This window comes from Strix uralensis, unplaced genomic scaffold (assembly GCF_047716275.1).
Source record: "Strix uralensis isolate ZFMK-TIS-50842 unplaced genomic scaffold, bStrUra1 scaffold_223, whole genome shotgun sequence".
Taxonomy (NCBI): Eukaryota; Metazoa; Chordata; class Aves; order Strigiformes; family Strigidae; genus Strix; species Strix uralensis.
Genome location: NW_027436831.1, coordinates 121,395 through 147,017, shown reverse-complemented (window position 1 = coordinate 147,017; position 25,623 = coordinate 121,395). Strand labels below are relative to the sequence as shown.

The following is a 25,623-nucleotide window of genomic DNA, read 5'->3' as shown; positions in this document are numbered from 1 at the left end:
GGCGCGCGCTCACGCCCGTGCACACGCGCGTGCCCCGCCCTAACGCCCCTCCCCCCCTCCCCTCCCCCCCCCAGGGCCCGCCGAGGTCGCCGAGGGGGGGCCCGGCCGCGGCGAGACCCAGCAGGCGGCGAAAGGTCAGTGGGGGCGTCGCCCCTCCCCCACCCCCCACCCCGAGGGGCCCCATCGTCGCCCCCCCCGTCGCACGCTCGAGGGTGACCCTTGCACACGCACGTGCGCGCACGTGGACCCCCCCCCGACCCCCCCCCCCCGCCGTGCGACGCCCCCGTGCGCCGTCCTGGTGCGAGGCGCCAGCGTGAGCCCCCGGGGCGAGGTCCCCGTGCGAGGTCCTGGTGCAAGAGCCGGTTACGCGGCCCCTGGTGCGAAGCCCCTGGGCAAGGTCCCCGCTGCAGGGTCCCTGGTGCAAGATCCTGGTGCAAGAAAGTCCCTGGTGCGAGCGCCTGGTGCAAGGTCCCCACCGCAGCGTCCCCATCGCGAAGCCCCGTTGTGAGACCCTGGTGCAAAGTCCCTGGTGCGAAGTCCCCGTGCAAGCACCTGGTGCAAGGTGCCTGTTCAATGTCCCTGCTGCAAAGTCCTCGTGCAAGGCCCCGTCACGAGGTCCCCATCGCCAGGTGCAAGGTCCTGATGCAAAGTCCCCGTGCAAGTGCCCGTCGCAAGGTCCCTGGTGCAAGGTCCTCGTGCAAGCCCTAGTCGCAACATCCCCATCACAACGTCCCCATCACGAGGTCCCCATTGAAAAGTCCTCGTGCAAACCCCCATCACGAGATCCCTGGTGCAAGATCCTTGGTGCGATGTCGCCATCACAATGTCCCTGGTGCAAGTGCCCATCGCAAGGTCCCTGGTGCAAGGTCCCCATCACAACATCCCCATCAAGAAGTCCCTGGTGCAAAGTCCTTGTGCAAGCCCCAATCACAACGTCCCCATCACGACGTCCCTGGTGCAAGGTCCCCAGTCACAACATCCTCATCATGAGGTTCCTGGTGCAAGATCCCTGGTGCAAGCCCCTGTCCAAGTGCCCACTGCAAGGTCCCTGGTGCAAGGCCCCCGTGCAAGCCCCAGTCACAACATCCCCGTCACAATGTCCCCATTACAAAGTCCTCGTGCAAGGTCTCTGGTGCAAGATCCCTGATGTAACGTCCCCATCACAAGGTCCCTGGTGCAAGACCCCTGTCACAAGGTCCCTGGTGCAAGGCCCCCGTGCAAAGCCCCAATCACAAGACCCCTGGTGCAAGGTCCCTGTCACGAGGTCCCTGGTGCAAGACCCCCGTCACGAGGTCCCTGGTGCAAAGCCCCAATCACGAGGTCCCTGGTGCGAGGTCCCTGGTGCAAGGTCCCCATCACAACTCCCCGTCATGAGGTCCCTGGTGCAAGATCCCTGGTGCAAGACTCCTGTCTCAAGGTCCCTGGTGCAAGACCCCTGGTACAAGACTCCTGTCACGAGGTCCCTGGTGCAAGGCCCCTGTGCAAAGCCCCAATCACAAGACCCCTGGTGCAAGGTCCCTGTCACGAGGTCCCTGGTGCAAGGTCCCCATCACAACTCCCCATCATGAGGTCCCTGGTGCAAGACCCCTGGTGCAAGGCCCCTGTCACGAGGTCCCTGGTGCAAAGCCCCCGTCACGAGGTCCCTGGTGCAAGGTCCCCATCACAGCATCCCCGTCACGAGGTCCCTGGTGCGAGACCCCTGTCACAAGGTCCCTGGTGCAAAGCAAGGCCCCCGTGCAAAGCCCCAATCACAAGACCCCCGGTGCAAGGTCCCTGTCACGAGGTCCCTGGTGCAAAGCCCCCGTCACGAGGTCCCTGGTGCAAGACCCCCAGTGCAAGGTCCCTGTCACGAGGTCCCTGGTGCAAGGTCCCCGTCACAGCATCCCCGGCACGAGGTCCCTGGTGCGAGACCCCTGTCACAAGGTCCCTGGTGCAAGGCCCCTGTGCAAAGCCCCAATCACAAGACCCCCGGTGCAAGGTCCCTGTCACGAGGTCCCTGGTGCAAGGTCCCCGTCACAGCATCCCCGGCACGAGGTCCCTGGTGCAAGACCCCCGGTGCAAGGCCCCTGTCACGAGGTCCCTGGTGCGAGACCCCCGGTGCAAGGCCCCTGTCACGAGGTCCCTGGTGCAAGGTCCCCGTCACAGCATCCCCGGCACGAGGTCCCTGGTGTGAGACCCCCGGTGCAAGGCCCCTGTCACGAGGTCCCTGGTGCGAGACCCCCGGTGCAAGGCCCCTGTCACGAGGTCCCTGGTGCAAGGTCCCCGTCACAGCATCCCTGGCACGAGGTCCCTGGTGCGAGACCCCCGGTGCAAGGCCCCTGTCACGAGGTCCCTGGTGCGAGACCCCCGGTGCAAGGCCCCTGTCATGAGGTCCCTGGTGCAAAGCAAGGCCCCCGTGCAAAGCCCCAATCACAAGACCCCCGGTGCAAGGCCCCTGTCACGAGGTCCCTGGTGCAAGGTCCCCGGCACAGCATCCCCGGCACGAGGTCCCCGGCGCACGACCCCCGGCACCAGGCCCCGTGCGAGCCCCGCGCTGACGCCGCCCCCCCGCAGGCCGGGACGAGTACGTGGCCACCTTCAAGGGCAACGAGTTCTTCTGCTACGACCTGTCGCACAACCCGATCCAGAGCAGCACGGACGAGCTCACGCTCTCGTTCCGCACGCTGCAGCGCAACGGGCTGCTGCTGCACACGGGCAAGTCGGCCGACTACGTCAACCTGTCGCTGAAGAGCGGCGCCGTCTGGCTCGTCATCAACCTGGGCTCGGGCGCCTTCGAGGCGCTGGTGGAGCCCGTCAACGGCAAGTTCAACGACAACGGCTGGCACGACGTGCGCGTCACCCGCAACCTGCGACAGGTAGGGCGGGGCGGGGCGGGGCGGGGCGGGGCGCGGGGCTGGGGGCGTCGGGAGGGGAAACGGGGGGCGCTGGTTCCCTTGAGCGGCTCCACTGGGAGCGCTGGGAGCATTGGGAGGTGAAACTGGGAGCATTGGGAGGGTCGACTGGGAGTACTGGTTCCCTTCAGTGGCTCCACTGGGAGCGCTGGGAGTGTTGGGAGGTGAAACTGGGAGCACTGGTTCCCTTGAGCGACTCCACTGGGAGCACTGGGAGCATTGGGAGGTGAAACTGGGAGCATTGGGAGGGTCGACTGGGAGTACTGGTTCCCTTCAGTGGCTCCACTGGGAGCACTGGGAGCGTTGGGAGGTGAAACTGGGAGCGCTGGTTCCCTTGAGTGACTCCACTGGGAGCACTGGGAGCATTGGGAGGCAAAACTGGGAGCACTGGTTCCCTTGAGCAACTCCACTGGGAGCACTGGGAGTGTTGGGAGGTGAAACTGGGAGCACTGGTTCCCTTGAGTGACTCCACTGGGAGCGCTGAGAGCATTGGGAGGCGAAACTGGGAGCACTGGTTCCCTTTAGTGGCTCCACTGGGAGCACTGGGAGTGTTGGGAGGCAAAACTGGGAGCACTGGGAGCGTTGGGAGGGTCAACTGGGAGCACTGGGCACCTTGAGTGGCTCAACTGGGAGCACTGGGAGCGCTGGGCGCGTTGGGTCAACCACACAACTGGGAGCACTGGGCGCCCTGGTCAGTGACCAAACTGGGAGCACTGGGCGCCCTGGTCAACCACCCAACTAGGGGTGCTGGGTGCCTTGGTCAACTCTGCAACTGGGAGCACTGGGAGCACTGGGTGCCTTGGTCAGCTACCAACTGGGAGCACTGGGCGCTGGGGTCCTTCCCAAACTGGGAGCACTGGTTGCTGTGTCCCTCCCATACTGGGGGCACTGGTTCCTGTGTCTCTCCCATACTGGGAGCACTGGTTCCTATGTCTCTCCCATACTGGGAGCACTGGTCGCTGTGTCTCTCCCATACTGGGAGCACTGGTTCCTGTGTCTCTCCCACACTGGGAGCACTGGTCGCTGTGTCTCTCCCATACTGGGGGCACTGGTTCCTGTGTCTCTCCCATACTGGGAGCACTGGTCGCTGTGTCTCTCCCATACTGGGGGCACTGGTCGCTGTGTCTCTCCCATACTGGGAGCACTGGTTCCTGTGTCTCTCCCATACTGGGAGCACTGGTCGCTGTGTCTCTCCCATACTGGGAGCACTGGTTCCTGTGTCTCTCCCATACTGGGAGCACTGGTCGCTGTGTCTCTCCCATACTGGGAGCACTGGTTCCTGTGTCTCTCCCATACTGGGGGCACTGGTCGCTGTGTCTCTCCCATACTGGGAGCACTGGTTCCTGTGTCCCTCCCATACTGGGAGCACTGGTTCCTGTGTCTCTCCCACACTGGGAGCACTGGTCGCTGTGTCTCTCCCATACTGGGAGCACTGGTTCCTGTGTCCCTCCCATACTGGGAGCACTGGTTCCTGTGTCTCTCCCACACTGGGGGCACTGGTCGCTGTGTCTCTCCCATACTGGGAGCACTGGTCGCTGTGTCTCTCCCATACTGGGAGCACTGGTTCCTGTGTCCCTCCCATACTGGGAGCACTGGTCGCGGGGGGCGGGGGGGGGGATGGGGGCGGGGCGGTGTCGGTGCCCCCCACCCCCCTCTAACGCCTCCGCTTCTCTCCCCCAGAGGTGGGCGCAGCCCCTCCCCCCGCGCCACCCCTCCTCGTGCAACGCCCCCCCCCCCCCTTCGTGCAACGCCCCTCCCCCCACCCCCACCCCCCACCCCTCGTGCAACGCCCCTCCCCCCTCTGTGTGTGCGCGCGTGCCACTAACACGCTTCGCCGGGGCCCCCCCCCCCCACTAACCTCCCCCGCCCCCCGACTAATCCTGGGGGGGCCCCCCCCCGACTCCAAAACCCCCCAAAACGCCCCAAAACGCCCCAAAGCGCCCCGAAGCGCCGCGGCCGGCGCCAAGTGTCACCTCTCGTGTGTTTTGTCCCTCTGCCGGCGCCAGCACGCGGGGATCGGACACGCTATGGTAAACAAACTGCACTACCTGGTAGTTATCTCTTCTTCTTACCCCGGCTGCCCCCCGCCTTGGGGCCAATTCCGGGGATTTTGGGCAATTCGACCCCCTCACGCCACCGGCGGCCGAGCCTCGGCTCCCTGATGCCAAAACCAGCCGCTTTCCCCCCAGAATCCTTCCCCCGGGGGGGGCGGGGGGGGGTGTTTGTTCCCAAGGGGGGCGATGGGGGGGTCTCACACACCCCGCCCCCCCCCTCCACAATCTGGGAGGAATTCTTGGGATTTTGGGCAATTGCGATTCTGGGCGATACCCGCCCGCTGGAGGCAGCCAGGCCTCAGCTCCCCGATGCTAAAAACAGCAGATTTCCCCCCAAAAAAAGCCCGTCTTGGGTCAGGTGGGGGCTGGTTTCCCTCAGGGGGTTGAGGTGGGGCCCAGTCCCCCGGCTTTTGGGGCGAATCCTTGGGATTTCGGGCAACTTTATGTCACCCACCGCCTGCAGCCAAACCTCAGCTGCCTGATGCCAAAACCAGCCGCTTCCCCCCCAAAATCCTGCCCAGGGGGGCTTTTTTTCCCCTGGAGGGGTGATGGGGGGTCCCAAGCCCCAGTTTTGGGGAGATTTCTTGGGATTTGGGGTAATTTTACCCCCCCCCATGCGCAGCCCAGTCTCGGCTCCCCAGTGCCAAAACCGGCCGGTTTCCCCCCAAAACAAGCCCGTTCAGGGCTGGGGGGGGCTGGTTTTCCCCAGGGGGGTGATGTGGGGCCCAAACCCCGGCTTTTGGGGTGAAATCTCGGGATTTGGGGCAGTTTTGTCCCACCCGCCCTCTGCAGCCAAACCGCGGCTCCCCGACACCAAAACCAGCCGCTTTTCCCCCAGAATCCCGCCCAGCGAGGGCTCTTGGACTCCACGGGGGTGCTGGGGGGTCCTACCCCCCCCTTTTGGGGCAACTCCTTTGGATTTTGGTCCATCTGATGCCCACCCCCCTTGCAGGCAGCCAGGCCTTGGCACCCCGATCCCAAAACCAGCCGCTTTCACCCCAAACCCCGTCTGGGCCAGGGGGGGCTGTTTTTCCATGGGGGGGTTGACGCGAGGTCCCCAACCCCCCATTTTGGGGCGATTTCTTGGCATTTTGGTCCGTTTGACGCCCCCTCCCCTTGCAGGCAGCCAGGCCTCGGCCCCCCGATCCCCAAACCAGCCAGTTTCACCCCAAAACCCAGGCTCGGGGGGGGGGGGGGTCCGTGGAGGGGGGTGGGTGACTTTTTTTGGGGTCCCCTCCCCGAATTGAGGACGGAAACGGCGTTTTCAGGACAAGCCTGTGGGCAGCTGCCGCCCCCCCTCCCCCGCACAGGCAGCGGGGCCACCACCCCCCCCCCCCCGCCGGGATCGGGCCCCGCTGCCTGCGCCGGAGCCCTCGCACGGCTTTGCACGCCCTCGCACGCCCCTCGCACGCCCTCGCACGGCTCACTAACACCGCCCCTCCCCCCCGGCCTTCCTCCTCCTCCTCCTCCCCCTCCCCCCCCACCCCCCCCCCACCCATGGGTGCTGCTGGCGGAGCACCGGGGCCGGCACCGCGGGGGGTGGGTGCTGGTGTGCAAGTGCACGAGTGTGTGTGTGGGTGCACGGTGCGGGGTGGGGGGGTGTCGGTGCAAGGTGCGTGCAGGGTGAGTGTGCACACGCGGGAGCGTGTTGGTGCGAGGCGCGGGGTGAGCGTGCGTTGGTGCCGGGGGTGCGGGTGTGCACGGCCGTGCCCTGGTGCGAGGCCCGGAGCCGCGTGTGCACACGCGCGTGTGTGTGGGTGCGAGGGTCATGCTGGGGTGTGTGAGCGCGCGTGAGCGTGTGGGTGCCGGCGCCAGCCCAGCCTGGGCCGTGCACGAGCGTGTGTCGAGGCCTAGGCCTGCGAGCTGACGGCCCGCGGGCGCGTGTGCGCTCACACGCGTGTGCAAGACGCCCGTGGGGCTGCCCCCGTCCCTCCCGGGGCCCCGGTGCTCCCCCCACCCCCGCTGTCCCCGCACGCTCGCGTGCACGGTCCCTCGCACGCCTCGCACGCCCTCGCACGCCCTCGCACACCCTCGCACGCCCTTGCACACCCTTTCATGCCCTCGCACGCCCTCGCACGCCCTCGCACGCCCCTCGCGCGCGCTGAGCCCCACTAACAGCCATTTTTCTGTCTGAGCTTGGTTCTGTCTGAGGACCCCGAAACTCGTTACTAATCCAACCCCTCCCCCCCCGTGTCACCCTGTCACCCCCCCGCCCCTCCCCCACCTCGTCCCCTTCATCCCCCCTCCCCATCCTCACCCTGTCCCCGTGTCCCATAAGGCCACCCCCTCCCCCCACTGTCACCCCTCCTCCCAGTCACCCCCTCCCCCCACTGTCCCCCCTCCCCCCACTGTCACCCCTCCCCCACGTCCCTTAGGGCCACCCTGTCCCCGCAGCCGCCCCCTGGGGGGGTGGGGGGGTGTCCCCGGACATCGGGGTCCCCCGAGGGGCTCTGGGGGTGCAGGGGGTGACGGGGGGGGTGGGGACCAGCGGAGGACCCGTGACCCTCGTTAGCAGCTGCCGTTAATGAGCCCTAATTAGCCCCAGGTGCGGCCGGGGGTCCCCGCGAGGAAGAGGAGGGGGCGCCCGGGGGGGCACCCCGGTGCCCGGGTCCCCCGTGGGAAGCAGGACCTGGGGGGTCCCCCCAAACCCGGGGTCCCGTGTCTGTGTCCAGGGGCGCCCCCGGACACCCCCCACCCCCCCCCGACACCCCCCGTCATCGCCCCCCCCATCACCCCCCCCCGTGTCCCCACCGTCCCCTCTCGTCCCCCATCGCCCCCCCACATCCCCTCCCCCCCCCAGCCCCCTTTTGGGGTCCCCCCAGACACAGAAATGGCTGCGGCGGGCGGGCGGGGGCCCCCGCTGAGGCTGGGCGCGCTCGTGCCGCAGGTGACGATCTCGGTGGACGGGATCCTGACCACGACGGGCTACACGCAGGAGGATTACACCATGCTGGGCTCCGACGACTTCTTCTACGTGGGGGGGTCCCCCAACACCGCCGACCTGCCCGGCTCCCCCGTCAGCAACAACTTCATGGGCTGCCTCAAGGACGTGAGCGCCGGGGCACGGGGGGCACGGGGGGCACGAGGGGGGTGCGCGGGGACACACGGGTGGGGACGTGGGGTGGACAAGGGCGTGTGCACGAGGATCGGGGGGTGCCCGGGGACGTGGAGTGCACGAGGACGTGGGGCACGGAGGGACACAGGTGTGGAGACACGGGGTGCACGAGGGCACGTGCATGAGGATCAGGGGGTGCATGGGGGCACGGGGACACACGTGTGGGGACACGGGGTGCACGAGGGCACGTGGATGGGCACGGAGGGACACAGGGTGCACGGGGACACACGGACGGGCGCACGGGGGCACAGGGTGCACGAGGATGTGCATGGGGACATGGGGTGCTTGGGGACGTGGGGCACAGAGGGACAAAGGGTGCCTGGGGTGCACGAGGACATGTGCACGAGGATCGGGGGGGTGGGGACACGGGGTGCACGAGGGCACATGCATGGGGACAGGGGGTGCCTGGGGTGCACGGGGACACGTGGATGAGGACACGGGGTGCACGAGGATGGGGGGCACGGAGGGACAAAGGGGGCCTGGGGTGCACGAGGACATGTGCACGAGGATCGGGGGGGTGGGGACACAGGGTGCACGAGGGCACATGCATGGGGACAGGGGGTGCCTGGGGTGCACGTGGATGAGGACACGGGGTGCACGAGGATGGGGGGCACGGAGGGACAAAGGGGGCCTGGGGTGCACAAGGGCACGTGTATGGGGACAGGGGGACGTGGGGCACCCGTGGGACATGGGGACATTGGGTGCCTGTGGGACATGGGGACATGGGGACACGGGGACATTGGGTGCCCACGGGACATGGGAACTTGGGACATGGGGTCTTGGGGACATTGGGTGCCCATGGGACACGGGGCCTTGGGGCCATGGGGTGCCCACGGGCCTTGGGGCCACGAGGCCATCGGTCCCCCCCAGGTGGTCTACAAGAACAACGACTTCAAGCTGGAGCTGTCGCGGCTGGCGCAGGAGGGGGACGGGCGGGTGACGCTGCACGGGGCGCTGCTCTTCCGCTGCGAGGCCGTGGCCGCGCTGGAGCCCGTCACCTTCGCCACCCCCGCGGCCTTCCTGGCGCTGCCGGCCTGGCGAGCCGCGCGCGCCGGCTCCGTCTCCTTCGACTTCCGCACCACCGAGGCCAACGGGCTCCTGCTCTTCGGGCAGGGCCGCCCGCGGGGGGGCTCGGGCCGCCCCCGCCCCGACTACCTGGCGCTGGAGCTGCTGGACGGGCACCTCTTCCTGCTGCTGGACATGGGCTCGGGCGGCATCAAGGTGCGCGCCAGCGCCCGCAAGGTCACCGACGGCGAGTGGTGCCACGTGGACGTGCAGCGGGACGGGCGCAAAGGTCAGGGGGGGCGAGGGGGGAGCGTGCGGGGCGCCGGCACCCCCGGGTGCCCCGTGTCCACAGTGTGCCCCAGTGTCCCCCATGTCCCCGGTGTCCCCAGTGTCCCCAGTGTCCCCCAGTGTCCCCCAGTGTGCCCCAGGTCCCCAGTGTCCCCCATGTCCCCGGTGTCCCCAGTGTCCCCCATGTCCCTGTGCCCTCAGGTTCGGTGTCAGTGAACAGCCACAGCACCCCAATGTCCCCAATGTCCTCCATGTCCCCAACGTCCCCCATGTCCCCCATGTCCCCATCGTCCCCCGTGTCCCCGTGTCCCCAGGCTCGGTCTCGGTGAACAGCTGCAGCACCCTGATGTCCCCCGTGTCCCCCAATGTCCCCAATGTCCCCCATGTCCCCAACATCCCCCGTGTCCCCATGCCCCCAGGCTCGGTCTCAGTGAACAGCCGCAGCACCCCAATGTCCCCCATGTCCCCAACGTCCCCCATGTCCCCCATGTCCCCAGCATCCCCCATGTCCCCAACGTCCCCCATGTCCCCCATGTCCCCAGCGTCCCCCATGTCCCCAACGTCCCCCATGTCCCCCATGTCCCCAGCGTCCCCCATGTCCCCCATGTCCCCAACGTCCCCCGTGTCCCCGTGTCCCCAGGCTCGGTCTCGGTGAACAGCCGCAGCACCCCTTTCCTGGCGAGCGGCGAGAGCGAGGTGCTGGACCTGGACTCGGAGCTGTACCTGGGGGGGCTCCCCGAGGGGTGGCCGGGCCCCCCGCTGCCCCCCGAGCTCTGGACGGCCTTTCTGCGCTACGGCTTCGTGGGCTGCGTGCGCGACCTCTTCGTCGACGGCCGCAGCCGGGACGTGCGGCGGCTGGCGGAGGCCCAGGCGGCCCCGGGGGTCACCCCCTTCTGCGCCCGCGAGCCCCCCCGGCACTGCGCCAGCGGGCCCTGCCGCAACGGGGGGCTCTGCCGCGAGGGCTGGAACCGCTTCGTCTGCGACTGCCTCGGCACCGGCTACCTGGGACCCCGCTGCGAGACCGGTGGGTGCCGGGTCCCCCCCCAGACACTTGGGTCCCCCCAGGGGGTGGCGCTGGGAAATGGGGGTGCCGGGGCCCCCCGTGGGGTGCCCAGACACTCGAGACCCCTGAAAAGGGGGGACCTGGGGGATGGGGGTCCCTCCCCAGACACCTGGGTCTCCCCAGGGGGTGGCGCTGGGAAATGGGGGTGCCGGGGCCCCCATGGGGGTGCCCAGACACTGTAGACCCCTGAAAAGGGGGGACCTGGGGGATGGGGGTCCCTCCCCAGACACCTGGGTCCCCCCAGGGGGTGGCGCTGGGAAATGGGGGTACCCGGGTGCCGGGGTCCCCCATGGGGTGCCCAGACACTCAAGACCCCTGAAAAGGGAGGACTTGGGGGATGGGGGTCCCTCCCCAGACACCTGGGTCCCCCCAGGGGGTGGCGCTGGGAAATGGGGGTACCCAGGCGCCGGGGGAGGGCAGCCCTGGGGAGGGGGTGTCGCTCCCCCCAGAATGGCTTGGTCCCCCCCCCCCCAAGTGCCTGGGTGGCAGATGGGGGCCCCCCTGTGCCTGGGGCAGCCCCCGGGGATGGGGGTCCCGGGGCGCGCGGTGACGGGGCCCCCCCGCAGAGGCGGCGGTGCTGAGCTACGACGGCAGCATGTACCTGAAGATCCTGGTGCCGGGGGCGGCGCAGACGGAGGCCGAGGACGTGGCCCTGCGCTTCATGTCGCCCCGCGCCTACGGCCTCGTCCTGGCCACCACCTCGCGGCAGTCGGCCGACACCCTGCGCCTCGAGCTGGACGGGGGGCGCATGAAGCTCACCGTCAACCTGGGTGAGCCCCGACACGCGCCCGGAGCCGCGCCCCCAAACGGTGCCCGAGTCGCTCCTCCTGACCCCAGAACGGTCCCTGACGTTGATGCTCAAACTGGGACCCCAAAATGACGCCCAGACCCCCAAAATGGGCCCCAAAATGGTGCCCGAGTCGGTTCTCGTGACCCCAAAATAGTCCCTGAAGTGAAGCTCGAGACCCCAAAATGACGCCCAGGTCCCCAAAACCGGCCCCAAAATGGTGCTCGAGTCAGCGCCTGTGGCCTTAAAACAGCACCCGGGTCCCCAAAACGGCGCCCGGGTCCCCAAAACAGCACCTGGGTCCCCAAAACGGCGCCCGGGTCCCCAAAACGGCCCCCAGGTCCCTTCTCGCCACCCCAGAACGGTCCGCAAAGTGATGCTCGAGCTGGAGCCGGAGACCCCCAAACTCTCCCCAAAACGGAGCCCAGAGCGATGCCCGTGGCCCCCAAATGGTGCCCAGGTCCCCAAAATCACACCCGAGACCCCAAACTTGGGCCAAATCCCCCCAAACAGCAGCTGAACCCCACAGCACTGCTGAAGCCCCCCCAGACCCCTGAAATGGTGTCGGGGGCCCCAAAATGGGGGGGGGTCACTGGAGCCGACTCGGGCACCTGGGTCCCCGTCGCGTGTGTCCCCCCCGTCCCCCCCCCCCCCCGGGTTTGGAGCCTTCGTGACCCCCCCGCTGCCAGCTGGGGCACAGTGCCGGGACCCCCCAAAGGGGCTGGGGACCCCCCCAGGGCCAGGGATCCCCCCTGCAGCCCCCCACGTTGGTGGGGGGAGACCCCCATGGGGCTGCAGCTCCTCTGTGGGGTGGGGGACCCCTCCATGGCATTGGGGACCCCCCTCGGAATTGGGGACCCCCCCTCGGAATTGGGGACCCCCCCTGCAGCCCCACCGCCCTGGGGACGCCCCCACGGGGCTGCAGCCCCCCTGCAGGGTTGGGGACCCCCCCCATGGGATTGGGGACCCCCCCCGGTCCCGGCGCGTTTGCCCCCCCCCGCCCCGCAGCGGTTGACGAGGGGGGGCCCAGCCCTGGGGCGCCGGATCCCCCCGGATCCCCCCGGATCCCCCCGCGCCCCCCCGGGCTGGGCCCTGCGAGGTGGCCGGATCCCCCCGCGAGGTGCCTGAGACCCCCCAAACCCCCCCAGTGCCCGGCCCAGTCCCATCCCCGTTCCATCCCATCCCCATCCTGTTCCTGTACTGGTCCCCATCCCATCCCAGTTCAATCCCAGTTCAATCCCAGCCCCATCACAGTCCCAGCTCAGTCCCATCCCAGTCCTGTCCCAGTCCCATCCCAGTCCCATCCCAGTTCCATCCCATCCCCATCCTGTTCCTGTACTGGTCCCCAGCCCCATCCCAGTCCTGTCCCAGTCCCATCCCAGTTCAATCCCAGCCCCATCCCAGTCCCATCCCAGTCCCGTCCCAGTCCCGTCCCCGCTGGCACCTCGCGCCCCCCCGGCCGCCCCCCCTCGTCCCCGGGGTGGTGCCACCGGCCGCGGTTCCGAAGGGCCTGATCCTGTCTCTTCTCTCCCCAGACTGCGTGCGCGTGGGCTGCCACCCCAGTAAGTGCGCACCCCTCCCCCCCCCCGGCCCCCAAAACGCCTGATTCCTCCCCAAAACGCCTGGGTCCCCCCTGGACGCCTGGGTCCCCCCCCCCGGGCACCTGGGTCCCCCCTGGGGGTCGGTCACCCCCCCCGGGTTCAGTGGACACACCCAGGGTCACACACACACACGCGCGTGTGCAAGGCGTGTGCAGGGTGGGGCACGTGCAGGTGCACGAGGCCCCGTGTGTGCAGGTAAGGCTCAGCCCCCCCCCCGGGGCACACGCGTGTGCCAGGGGCGTGACACGGGGACAGGGGCACGGGTGGCGGCTGCTGTCACACACGTGTGTGCAGGGGCTGTGGGTGCACAAACGCACACGCGTGTGCAAGGGCCAGTGTTTCACACTCACCAGCGTGCACAGTGGCTGTGCGGGGGGGGTGGGGGTGTCACGAGGACACACGTGTGTGCCCGGGGGGGTTGGTGGGACGCACACGCGTGTGACACACGTGCCCAGACCCGGCGTGCGACAACCAGCTCCGGACGCAGGTGAGTGGGGGGGGTCCCCGTGCGAGGGGTCCCCGTGCACGAGGACGTGGCACACGAGGGTGACCCGGTCCTGCTGCCCCACCCCCCACAAGGACCCAGGCGTCCCGGACCCCCCCGCCCCTCCCCCCCCCTGGGACCCAGGCGTCCAGGGTCTCCTGCCCAAGGGGAGGGGTCCGGGGGGGGGCGGGAGCACACATGTGCTCACACGTGCCACACGCACACGCGGGGACACGCGCACGGGCTGCAGGCACACACACGTGTGCACATGCACGTGCTGTAACGGTGCACGGACCCTGCAGCTGTGCAAAGGTGCACACACGTGTGCACACGCTGCAGCCGTACGTGGACACGTGCACGTGCGTGCAAGCACAGGCTGGGGCTGTGCAGACACGCACACGTGCACACACGCTGCAGCTGTGCACGGACACGCGTGTGCACATGTGCACTCTGCATGCACCCCCTGTTTCCCTCCCCGTCCCCGTGTCCCCCGGCCGGTGCACGTGTGCACACCCGCAGGGCTGGGAGTGTGTGTGTGGGGGTGTGCACACACGTGCGTGTGCAAGGGGGTGTGTGTGTGCACGAGGTTTGCGGGAGCGTCTCGGTGCTCTCGGGAGGGCGCGTGTGCCCCGTGTCTGGGTGTGCGTGTGCCGTGCCTGCAGGCGTGATGTTTAGGGGAGCACACGCGTGTGCCCGCTGTTTGCTGGGGGGGGCGTTTGTGCACCACGTTTAGGGGCGTGCGCAGGATTTCGGGGTGTCCGTGCGTGTGTGCGGCGTTCGGGGGGGGGGGGCGCTTTGCTTTGGGGGGGGTGCGCGGCATCGAGGGGAGCACACGCGTATGCATGGGGTGTGTGGGTGTGCGTGTGCCCGGTATCGGGGAGCACACACGTGTGTGTGCGTGTGCGTGTGTGCGTGTGTGTGTGCGCGTGTGTGCGCGCGTGTGTGCGCGTGTGTGCGCGTGTGTGCGCGTGTGTGTGTGCGCATGTGCGCGCGCGTGTGTGTGCGTGTGTGTGTGTGCGTGTGTGTGTGCGTGTGCGTGTGTGCGTGTGTGTGTGCGCGTGTGTGTGCGTGTGTGTGTGTGCGCGTGTGTGTGCGTGTGTGTGTGTGCGTGTGTGCGTGTGTGTGTGTGCGTGTGTGTGTGCGTGTGCGTGTGTGTGTGCGTGTGTGTGTGCGCGTGTGTGCGCGTGTGTGTGCGTGTGTGTGTGCGTGTGCGTGTGTGTGTGCGTGTGCGTGTGCGTGTGCGTGTGCGTGCACGTGCCGTTGGTGGGGCTGCGTGTGCCTGTTCGCGCAGGCTGGTGGCAGACGCGTGTGTGGTGTCGGTGTCACCCGGTGTCCCCCGGTGCCGCAATGTCACAATGTCGCGGTGTCCCCCGGTGTCCCCTGGTGTCCCCCGGTGTCGCGGTGTCCCCCAGTGTCCCCCAGTGTGGCGGTGTCGCGGTGTCCCCGTGTCCCCGTGTCGCGGAGCCGCCCGGCTGACCCCCGCCCCCCAGGCAAAGGCCCCGAGACGCTCTTCGCGGGGCAGAAGCTGGACGACAACGAGTGGCACACGGTGCGCGTGGTGCGGCGCGGGCGCAGCCTCCAGCTCTCCGTCGACAACGTCACCGTGGAAGGTGCCTGCGGGGAGGAACCAGGGTGTGGGGACGGGGGGGGACACGGGGGGGGCCTTGGGGACGTGGGGACGTGGTTGGTTGGGACGTGGCACCCGGGTCCACGAGAACGTGGTGAGGGGGAGCTACGGGGACGTGGGGACGTGGGGACACGGGGATGGGGAGCAGCCCCTCGTGGACGTGGGTGCGTGGGGACACAGCACGTGGGACGGCTGGTCCGTGGGGACACGGCGACAAGGGTGCGGGTCTGTGGGGGACAGGGTGCCCGTCTGTGGGGACTTGGGGACGTGGCTGCAGCTCCGTGGGGACACGGGGACGACGAGCAGCTCTGTGGGTGCGTGGGGACGCGGCGCGTGGGACACCAGGTCCGTGGGGGCGTGGGGACAGGGGTGCGGGTCCGTGGGGACGTGGGTGCGCATCTGTGGGGACACGGGGACGGGCAGCAGCTCCTCGTGGACGTGGTGGGGACACGGCACGTGGGGCACCTGGTCCATGGGGACACGGGGACGGGCCGGTGGGGGACGGGGCTCCCGGGTCCGTGGGCGCACGGGGGACACCCACCCCCCGCCCCCCCCAGGGCAGATGTCGGGCGCCCACACCCGCCTGGAGTTCCACAACATCGAGACGGGGATCGTGACCGAGCGGCGCTTCCTGGCCGTGGTGCCCTCGAACTTCCTGGGGCACCTCAGCGGGCTCCTCTTCAACGGGCTGCCCTACCTCGACCTCTGCAAGAACGGCGACATCAGCTCCTGCGAGCTCAACGCGCGCTTCGGCCGCCGCACCATCGTGGCCGACCCGGTGGCCTTCCGGGGCCGCGGCTCCTACGTGGCGCTGGCCACGCTGCAGGCCTACGCCTCCATGCACCTCTTCTTCCAGTTCAAGACGACGGCGCCCGACGGCCTCATCCTCTTCAACAGCGGCAACGGCAACGACTTCCTGGTGGTCGAGCTGGTCAAGGGGTGAGGGGGCTCGGCGGGGGGCGGCGGGACCCTGGGGACCCCCCTGGGGACCCCCTGACGCCCCCAGGGACCCTGTAACCCCCCGGGGACCCCATAACCCCCTGGGGACCCCCAACCCCCCTGGGGACCCCAGGGACCCTCTGGGGACCCCCCGACCCCCCTGGGGACCCCGTAACCCCCTGAGGACCTGGGGGACCCACCAAGCCTGAGGCCCCTCCCCCTTGGCTCAGGCCCCTCCCCCACACTCCCCTCCCCCCCCGCCTGAGGCCCCGCCCCCCCTCGTTACCTGTTTGATTCTGGGGGCACAAGAGTCCCCACACACCCGGTTCCAGCCCCACAGATCTATGGGGCACCCCCCACCTCCCCCCGATCTATGGGGCACCCCCCAGAACCCCGCTCCCAGCCCCACAGATCTATGGGCCCCCCCCCAACCAGCCCCCTAATCTACGGGGCACCCCCCAGAACCCCACCCCCCCCGATTTACGCGTCCCGCCCCCCAACCCCCGCTCCAGCCCCCCAGCTCTACAGGGCACCCCCAACCCCCCCCGCCCCCCCCAGGTACATCCACTACGTCTTCGACCTGGGGGACGGCCCCTCGCTCATGAAGGGCAACTCGGAGCAGCCGCTGCACGACGGGCGCTGGCACGAGGTGTCGGTGGCGCGGGAGGGGGGGACCCTGCACGGGCTGCGCGTGGACGGGCGCCCCGTGACCCAGCACGGCCAGGGCGCCCGCAACCTCGACCTCAAGGGTGAGCGGGGCCGGGGGGGCGCCTCGGGGGGCGGCGGGAAGGCGGACAGGGGGCACCCGTGGGTGACGCCGCCCCCCCCGCCCCGCCGCAGGGGAGCTCTACATCGGGGGCGTCAGCAAGGGGCTGCTGGGGCGGCTGCCCAAGCTGGTGGCGTCGCGCGGGGGCTTCCAGGGCTGCTTGGCCTCGCTCGACCTCAACGGCCGCCTGCCCGACCTGCTGGCCGACGCGCTGCACCGCGTGGGGCACGTCCAGCGCGGCTGCGACGGTGAGCGGGGCGTGCACGGGGGCGCACGGGGGCGCACGAGGGTGTGGGGAGGGGGTACGGGGGTGCCCAGAGGCTCCTGTGGTGCACGAGGGCGCACGGGGGCGCACGAGGGTGTGGGAGGGGGGGTACAGGGGTGCCCAGAGGCTCCTGCGGTGCACGGGGGCGCACGGGGGCGCACAAGAGTGTGGGAGGGGGGGTACGGGGGTGCCCAGAGGCTCCTGCGGTGCACGGGGGCGCACGGGAGCGCACGAGGGTGTGGGGAGGGGGTACGGGGGTGCCCAGAGGCTCCTGTGGTGCACGAGGGCGCACGGGGGCACACGAGGGTGTGGGAGGGGGGGTACAGGGGTGCCCAGAGGCTCCTGCGGTGCACGGGGGCGCACGGGGGCGCACAAGAGTGTGGGAGGGGGGGTACGGGGGTGCCCAGAGGCTCCTGTGGTGCACAAGGGCACACGAGGGTGCACGAGGGAGCACGGGGCTGGACACGGGCACACCAGGGTGCTCAGGGCACGTGGGGAGCACGCACAGGGGAAGGGGGGGGGCATGGGGGCGCACGAGGGCAGATGGGGGTGCGCGGGGTTGCACGATGGTGCACGACAGCAGGTGGGGGCACAGAGCAGCATGCGAAGGCACGTGGAGGGTGTGTGAGGGGGTTCACGAGGGTGCGGGGGGGTGTCTGGGGGCACACTAATGTAGAGGGGGTGCACAAGGATGCACGAGGGTGCTCGAAGGCAGACGGGGGGGCACCGGGGCGCACGAGGGTGCCTGAGGACGCCCGGGGCAGGGGGGGTCGGGGCAGGGGCACCCCAGTGACGCCGGCGCCCGCAGGCCCGAGCACGACGTGCACGGAGGAGTCGTGCGCCAACCAGGGCGTCTGCCTGCAGCAGTGGGACGGCTTCACGTGCGACTGCACCATGACCTCGTACGGGGGCCCCGTCTGCAACGACCGTGAGTCGGGGGGGGTGCGGGGGGGGCGCGGGCGTCCCCAGGTCCCTTGCACGGGGGCGGCGTGGCCCCGAGTCCCTCGTGCGAGGTGCGGCTGGTCCCACGTGCCTTGCACGAGGAGTCTGTGTCCCCCGGTCCCTTGCACAAGGCGTGTGTGGCCTCACGTGCCTCGCACGGGGCACGCGTGTCCCTCGCACGGGTGTGTGCGGCCTCGTGTCCCTCGCACGGGGCCTGCGTGTCCCTGGTCCCTTGCACAAGGCGTGTGTGGCCCCACGTGCCTCGCACGGGGCACGCGTGTCCCTCGCACGGGGTCCCCACGTCCCAGCCCATTGAGGCCCAGGTGAGTTCCCTGTTTGCACACGCGTGTGGGGCACGAGGGGCGTGCGAGGACAGGCGATGTGTGTCGTCCCCCCCTGGCTCCCAGAGGACTCGGGCCCCCCCCACACCCCCCCTCGCCTCCGGGGGACCCCGGGGCTGCGTCCCCCCAGCTCCGTCCCGCTGCTCCGTGGGGCGTCTGTGGGGCGCAGTGACGCCGTGGGGCAGGACGTGGGGCACGGTGGCGCCGTGATGGGGGGGCTGGATGCTGCTGTGGGTCGCTGTGGGGGTACGGGGGGCCCCTGGGAGCTGCCGTGGGGCTGCCGTGGGTTGCAGGGGGCCTCCGTGGGTCCCTGTGGGGCTGCTGTGGGGCAGCTGTGGGTCCCCTTGGGCTGCTGTGGGGCAGCGGTGGGTCTCCATGGGGCAGCCGTGGGTCCCTGTGGGGCAGTGGTGGGTCTCTGTGGGGCAGCTGTGGATCCCCATGGGTCGCTGTGGGTCCCCGTGGGGCAGCTGTGGGGCAGCCGTGGGTCCCTGTGGGGCAGCTGTGGGGCAGCCGTGGGTCTCTGTAGGTCCCTGTGGGTCCCTGTGGGTCCCCGTGGGGCAGCTGTGGGGCAGCCGTGGGTCTCTGTGGGTCCCTGTGGGTCCCTGTGGGTCCCTGTGGGGCAGCTGTGGGGCAGCCGTGGGTCTCTGTGGGTCCCTGTGGGTCCCTGTGGGTCCCCGTGGGGCAGCTGTGGGTCTCTGTGGGTCCCTGTGGGTCCCTGTGGGTCCCTGTGGGGCAGCCGTGGGTCCCCGTGGGTCGCTGTGGGTCTCCACGTCCCCCCGGTGTCCCCTCGCCTCGCCGCGGGTCCCCCGTGGGGCTCCGGGGTGTCCGTGGGTTCCCCGCTGTGGGTCGCGGCGCGGCCCCTCCCCCCGCAGGCCCCTCCCCCGCCCCTCCCCCCCTCCCCCGCCCCTCCCGCTGCAGCACCCGCCGCCGCCGCCGCCCCCACGGCCGCCCGCCGCCCCACCGCGCCCCACCGCGCCCCACGGCCGCGCCGACCCGCCGCGCCCCGCAGCCGCAGCCGGAGCCGCCCAGGCCAGAGCCCCCCCCGCCCACCCCCACCCCCATCCCCATCCCCATCCTCATCCTCATCCTCCTCCCCCGCAGCCCCCGGCGCCGCCCCACATCCCCCCCCGCCCCACACCTGTCACCCCCCGCCCCACATTCCCCCGCCCCACCGCCCCCCCCCGCTCCCCGGCCCCACATCCCGCCCCCACCCCCCATCTCCCACCTCCACCCCCCCCAGCCTCCATCTCCCCCTCCCCCATCTCCCCGGACCATGCTCGACCCCCTCTGAGCCCCCCCCGCGCCCCCCCCGCCCTGGCCCCCCCCGCCCCGGGGCCCCCCCTCGCCCCCCCCCCGCATGCTCTGAGCCCCGGGGGGGGATCCGGACCCCCCGCGGGGGGGGCGCTCGGACACCGCCGGCCCCGCTCCCCAGGGGGGGTCGGGACCCCCCCGGCGCTTCTCTCGGGGGGGCTGCCCCGCCCCCAGCCCCCTTCTAGGGGGACATTTGGGCCGTTCCCCCCCCCAGCCCCATTTCGGGGGGATTTGGGGTCACTCGGGGCCCCCCCCAGCCCCGTTTTCGGGGTGACCCGGGGCCCCCCCAGCCCTTGGGGTGACCCAGGGCCCAGTTCTGAGGAGATTTGGGGCCCCCCCCGGCTCGAGGTCGGGGTGATCCGGGGCTGTGCCCCCCCCGCCCCATTTTTGGGGTGACTCGAGGCCCCACCAGCCCAATCTTGGGCTCGTGCCCCCCCCAGCCCCATTTCGGGGTGCAGCTCCCTCCCCCTTCCCTCCCCACCTCGTTTCACCTCCCCCCAGCCCCATTTTGGGGTTCGCCCCCCCCAGGCCACATTTTGGGGCACAATCCTCCCCCCACCACGTTTTGGGGCGCCACAACCCCCCCCAGACCCTATTTTGGGGCCCAACTCCCCCCTTCAGGCCACATTTGGGGGGTGCCCCCCCCAGGCCGCCCTCTGGGGTGCAGTGACCCCCCCGCCCCACTCTGGGGCACAGACTCCCCCCAGCCCCGTTTTAGGCCGCCCCCCCCCCGGGCACATTTTGGGGCTCAGCTCCCCCTCAAACCACGTTTTGGGGCACAAACCCGCCCCAGGGCCACATTTTGGGGTGCAGAGGCCCCCCCGGACCACAGACGCCTCCCCCCTCCCCACGTTTTGGGCTGTGACCCCCCCAGGCCCCGTTTTGGGGCTCCGTCCTCCCCAGAGCCCGTGTTGGGGTGCACCCCCCCCTCCATCCCCCCCACTTTTGGGGCTCACCCCCCTCCCCTCGCCCCCCCCACTTTTGGGGCTCACCCCCTCCTCCATCCCCCCCCACTTTTGGGGCTCCCCTCCTCCATCCCCCCCCCACTTTTGGGGCTCCCCCCCCTCCTCCATCCCCCTCCCCACTTTTGGGGCTCCCCCCCTCCATCCCCCCCCCCCACTTTTGGGGCTCCCCTCCCTCCATCCCCCCCCACTTTTGGGCTCCCCCCTCCCCGCCCCCCCCTTCCATCCCCCCCCGGGGGGGCTCCCCCCGTCCCGGGCGGCTCAGCCCGGGGTCCCGGCCCCGGCCCCGTTTCGGGCGCCCCCCCTGCCCCCCCCCGCGGGGGTGCCGGCGGATGGCGGGGGGGCGCTGAGGGGCCGATGGGGGGCCGGGGGGGCCCCGGGGCGCTGGGGCTGGCGCTGCTGGCGCTGGGGGTGCTGGCGGCCCCCGGGCGCCCGGCCAGGGTCTCCTCCAGCCTCTCCACCACCCACCACGTCCACCACTTCCACAGCCGCCACGGCACCGTCCCCATCGCCATCAACCGCACGCCCTTCCTCACCCGCGGCGCCCACGGTGAGCCTCCTCCTCCTCCTCTCCTCCTCCTCCTCCTCCTCTCCTCCTCCTCTCCTCCTCCTCCTCTCCTCTTCCTCCTCCTCCTCTCCCTCTCTTCCTCCTCCTCCTCCTCCTCCTCCTCCGCCTCGCTGCCTGGGGGACTCGGCCGACCTTCCTCCTCCTCCTCCTCCTGAGGACCCCAACACCGGCCCTTCTCCTCATCTTCCTCCTCCTGGGGACCCCCAACTCAGCCTTCCTCCTCCTCGTGGGGACCCTCAGACTGGCCTCCCTCCCCCTCCTGGGGACCCCAAGACCAACCTTCCTCCTCATCTTCCTCCTCCTGGGGACCCCAAGACCAACCTTCCTCCTCCCCTTCCTGGGGACCCCTCCCAGCTGACCTTCCTCCTCCTGCTCCCCTCCTGATCCTGGGAGACCCCCAAACCTCTGTCCTCCTCTTCCTCCCGTCCTGCTTGTGGGGACCCCAAAGGCCCCATCCTCATCCTCCTCCTCCTCTTCCTCACCCTCCTCTTCTTCCTCTTGTGCTCATGGGGACTCTAACACCCTCCTCCTCCTCCTCTTCATCCCTCCTGCTTGCAGGGACCTCAGATCCCCATCCTCCTCCTCCTCCTTCCCCTCTTCTTCCTCCCCTCCCACTCATGGGGACCCCTAAACTCCCACCCTCCTCTTCCTCCTCCTGCTTGTGGGGACCCCGAAACCCCCATCCTGCTCCTCTTCCTCCCCCCCTTCTCACAGGAACCCCCAGACCTGCCTTCCTCCTCCTCCTCACCCTCCTCTTCCCTCCTGCTCATGGGGACCTCCCCCCCCCCCCCCCCCCCACTTTCCTGCTCTTCCTCATCCTCTTTTTCCTCCTCTTCTGCTTGTGGGGACCCCAAAACCCTCCTCCTCCTCCTGGGGACCCCCAGACCTGCCTTCCTCCTGCTCCTCACCCTCCTCGTTCTCCTCTTGTGCTCACAGGGACCCCAAACCCCCCTCCTCCTCCTCTTCCTCCCTTCCTCTTCCTCCTGCTCACAGGGACCCCACGACCAGCCTTCCTCCCCATCCTTTTCACCCTCCTCTTCCTCCTGCTCACAGGGACCCCCTGACCCCTGTCCTCTTCTTCCTCCCCTCCTGCTTGTGGGGTCCTCCCCCTCTTCCCCTCCTCCTTCTCTTCCTCCTCCTCCTCCCCCCCTTGAGCTCACAGGGACCCCAGAACCTTCCTCCTCCTCTTCCTCCAGAAGATCCTCAGACCTTCCTCCTCCTTCTCACCCTCCTCCTCCTCCTTCTCACCCTCCTCTTCCTCCCCACCTGTTCCCGGGTACCCTCAGACCGGCATTTCTCCCCCTCCTCCTCCTCCCCTTGTGCTCACAGGGACCCCAAGCCCCCAGCCTGCTCCTCTTCCTCCCCTCCTCATCTTCCTCCCGCTCATGGGAACCCCCAAACCCCCATCCTCCTCCTCCTGCTTGTGGAGACCCCCAGACCTGCCTTCCTCCTCCTCTTCCTCCCCTGCTGCTTGTGGGGAACCCAAAACCTCCGTCCTCCTCCTCTTCCTGATCCTCTTCTGCTCGTGGGGACCCCAAAGTCTTCATCCTCCTCCTCCTCCTCCTGGGGACCCCCAGATCTGTCCTCTTCCTTCTCCTTGTGGGGGCCACAACACCCCCAGCCGCCGCCTCCTCCTCTTCCTCCCCTCCTGCTCCTGGGACCCAAACCCCCGTCTTCCTCCTCCTCCTCTTCCTCCCAGGGACCCCTAGAGTGGCCTTCCTCTCCCTCCTCCTCCTCCTCCTCCTGGGGCTGCAGTTCACTGGGGGGGGCGGGGGGGGCTGCAGTTGTGGGGTCATCTGTACCCCCCCTTGCACACATGCGTGTGCACGGCCCTGTGGTGTGTCTGTGTGTGCGCCCTCGCACATGCGCGCGTGTGTGTGTGTGCGTGCACGTGTGTGTGACGGGTGGGGGTGCAGCTGCGGGCGGGGGGGGGCAGCGTGCACGAGTGTGAGTGAGTGTGCGTGTCCCTCGTGTGCCCTGTGGTGGCGTGGGGCCAGGACGCGGGGAGGGGCCGAGCCCTCGTGCAAGGCCTGTCCCTCGTGCGAGGCCGAGCTCTCGTGAGAGACTGAGCCCTCGTGCGAAGCCAAGAACTCGTGCAAGCCCCGTCCCTCGTGCAAGGCCGAGCCCTCGTGCAAGCCCTGTCCCTCACGTGAGCCCTCGTGCAAGCCCATCCCTCGTGCGAGGCCGAGCCCTCGTGGGAGGCGCTGACCTACATGGCAGTGGGGTAGCAGCAGCACCCGGACGCCTGGGCCCACCCCGCCCCTCCCCCCCCCCCCCCAAACAAGGGGGGGGTCGCAGACACCCGGACACCCCCCCCCCACACACCCCCCCCCCAGTGCTGGGTCCCCCCCCGCCGTGGGGTGTCCCCTGGGCCCCCCCGCGTGCCGGGGTCCCCCTGACCCCCCCTCCTCCCCCCCCAGCGGGCACCACCTACATCTTCGGCAAGGGGGGGGGCGCTGATCACCTACACGTGGCCCCCCAACGACCGGCCCAGCACCCGCGCGGACCGGCTGGCCCTGGGCTTCAGCACCCACCAGCGCGACGCCGTCCTGCTGCGGGTGGAGAGCGCCGCCGGGCTGGGGGACTTCCTGCAGCTGCACATCGTAAGGGGGAAACGGGGGGAAAATGGGGGGAAATGGGCAAAAATGGGGGAAACGGGGGAAACGGGGAAATGGGGGAAACGGGGGAAATGGGGGAAATGGGCAAAAATGGGGGAAATGGGCAAAAATAGGGGAAATGGGCAAAAATAGGGGAAACGGGCAAAAATGGGGGAAATGGGCAAAAATAGGGGAAATGGGCAAAAATAGGGGAAACGGGCAAAAATGGGGGAAATGGGCAAAAATAGGGGAAATGGGCAAAAATGGGGGAAATGGGGACTTCCTGCAGCTGCACATCGTAAGGGGGAAAAATGGGGGGAAAATGGGCAAAATGGGGAAATGGGCAAAAATGGGGGAAATGGGGACTTCCTGCAGCTGCACATCATGGGGGGGGTGTGGGGGGACAGGGGGAGTCGGGGGAATGGGGGCCCCTGGGAACGGGGGGGGGTCTGAGGGTCCCGGACACCTGTAGGGACCCTGGGGGGGGGTCACTCTGGCAGCCCCCCCCCCCCCTTCCTGGGGACCTGGGGGGGGGCTCCAGCTCCCCCCCAACCCCCCTTCTGGGGGGACCCAGGTGTCTGGGGGACCCCCCCCCACCCCCACCCATGGGGCAGGGGGGGTCCTTCACCCCCCCGCAGGGCCGGGCTTGGGGGGACCCGCAGGGGCTGTGGGGGGGCGCGGGGGCTCCCTGGACCCACGGTGCCCCCCCGCAGGCGCAGGGGGCCGTGGGGGTGCTGTTCAACGTGGGCACCGAGGACATCGCGCTGGAGGAGCGGGGCGCGGCCGTCAGCGACGGGCGGTTCCACGTCGTTCGCTTCACCCGCAGCGGCGGCAACGCCACCCTCCAGGTGGACGGGGGGCCCCTGCACGAGCGCTACCCCCCAGGTACCCCCCCGCGCCGCGGCAGCCCCCCGTGGCACCCTATAGCGCCCTACAGCGCCCTGTGGCCCCTACGGGAACCCGACAGAGCCCCGGAGCACCCTATAGCACCCACGGGAACTCTATAGCGCCTACAGGCACCCCAGAGCACCCTATAGCACCTATGGGAACCCTATACCACCCTATAGCACCCTATAGTGCCCACAGGAACCCCAGAGCACCCTATAGCACCCTATAGCACCTATGGGAACCCTATAGCACCCTATAGTGCCCACAGGCACCCCAGAGCACCCTATAGTGCCCTTTAGCACCCTATAGCACCTACAGGAACCCCAGAGCACCCTATAGTGCCCTTTAGCACCCTATAGCACCTACAGGAACCCCAGAGCACCCTATAGTGCCCTATAGCACCCTATAGTGCCTGCAGGAACCCCCACAGCACCCTATAGCACCCTATAGTGCCCACAGGAACAGAGCACCCTATAGCACCTATGGGAACCCCACAGCACCCCAGAGCCACCGTACAGCACCCCAAGCACTTGGGGGCACCCTATAGCGCCTATGGCAACCCCACAGCACCCTGTTACACCCTATAGCACCTATGGGAACCCCACAGCACCCTACAGCATCCCAAATCCACCCACAGGCACCCTGGAGTGCTTGGAGACCCCTCATAGCACCCTATAGCACCTATGGGAGCCTTAGAGCACCCTACAGCACCCCAGACCCACCCTATGTCACCCAGGGGCGTCCCAAGTGCCTGGGGGCACCCTATAGCACCTATGGGAACCCCATAGCACCCTATAGCACCCCACAGCCACCCTACAGCACCTGCAGACACCTTGGAGCGCTTGGGGACACCCTATAGCACCTCTGGGAACTCCAGAGCCACCCTGTGGCACCCGTAGGTGCCCTGGAGCCCTTAAAGGCACCTCATAGCACCCACAGCACCTATAGGCACCCTATAGCACCCCACGGCACCTACGGACACCCCCCGGGCCCCGCAGCCCCCACCCTAACGAGGGCGCTAACGAAGGGCAGCGCGACCGCGGCCGCGAGGGGACCCGGGCGGCCCCGCCCCTCCCCCCCGGCCCCCCTAACGCCCCCCTAAACGCCCCCTAAAGACCCAACGCGGCCA

The 25,623-nt window shown here is 69.5% G+C and overlaps 1 protein-coding gene across 1 annotated transcript in view; it reads left to right on the top strand.

Annotated features, from left to right (window-relative positions):
• The window catches only part of LOC141938646 (neurexin-2-like), a 41,875-nt gene that overhangs the window by 6,288 nt on the left and 9,964 nt on the right, over positions 1 to 25,623 (top strand). Inside the window, 16 exon segments of the mRNA XM_074857566.1 lie at positions 75 to 134; positions 2,554 to 2,855; positions 4,898 to 4,942; positions 7,833 to 7,994; positions 8,931 to 9,354; positions 9,994 to 10,377; positions 10,983 to 11,186; positions 12,739 to 12,765; positions 14,779 to 14,898; positions 15,473 to 15,854; positions 16,413 to 16,603; positions 16,695 to 16,868; positions 17,694 to 17,813; positions 23,430 to 23,455; positions 23,457 to 23,612; positions 24,320 to 24,491. Of these exon segments, the coding sequence (XP_074713667.1) occupies positions 75 to 134; positions 2,554 to 2,855; positions 4,898 to 4,942; positions 7,833 to 7,994; positions 8,931 to 9,354; positions 9,994 to 10,377; positions 10,983 to 11,186; positions 12,739 to 12,765; positions 14,779 to 14,898; positions 15,473 to 15,854; positions 16,413 to 16,603; positions 16,695 to 16,868; positions 17,694 to 17,813; positions 23,430 to 23,455; positions 23,457 to 23,612; positions 24,320 to 24,491 (2,949 nt within the window).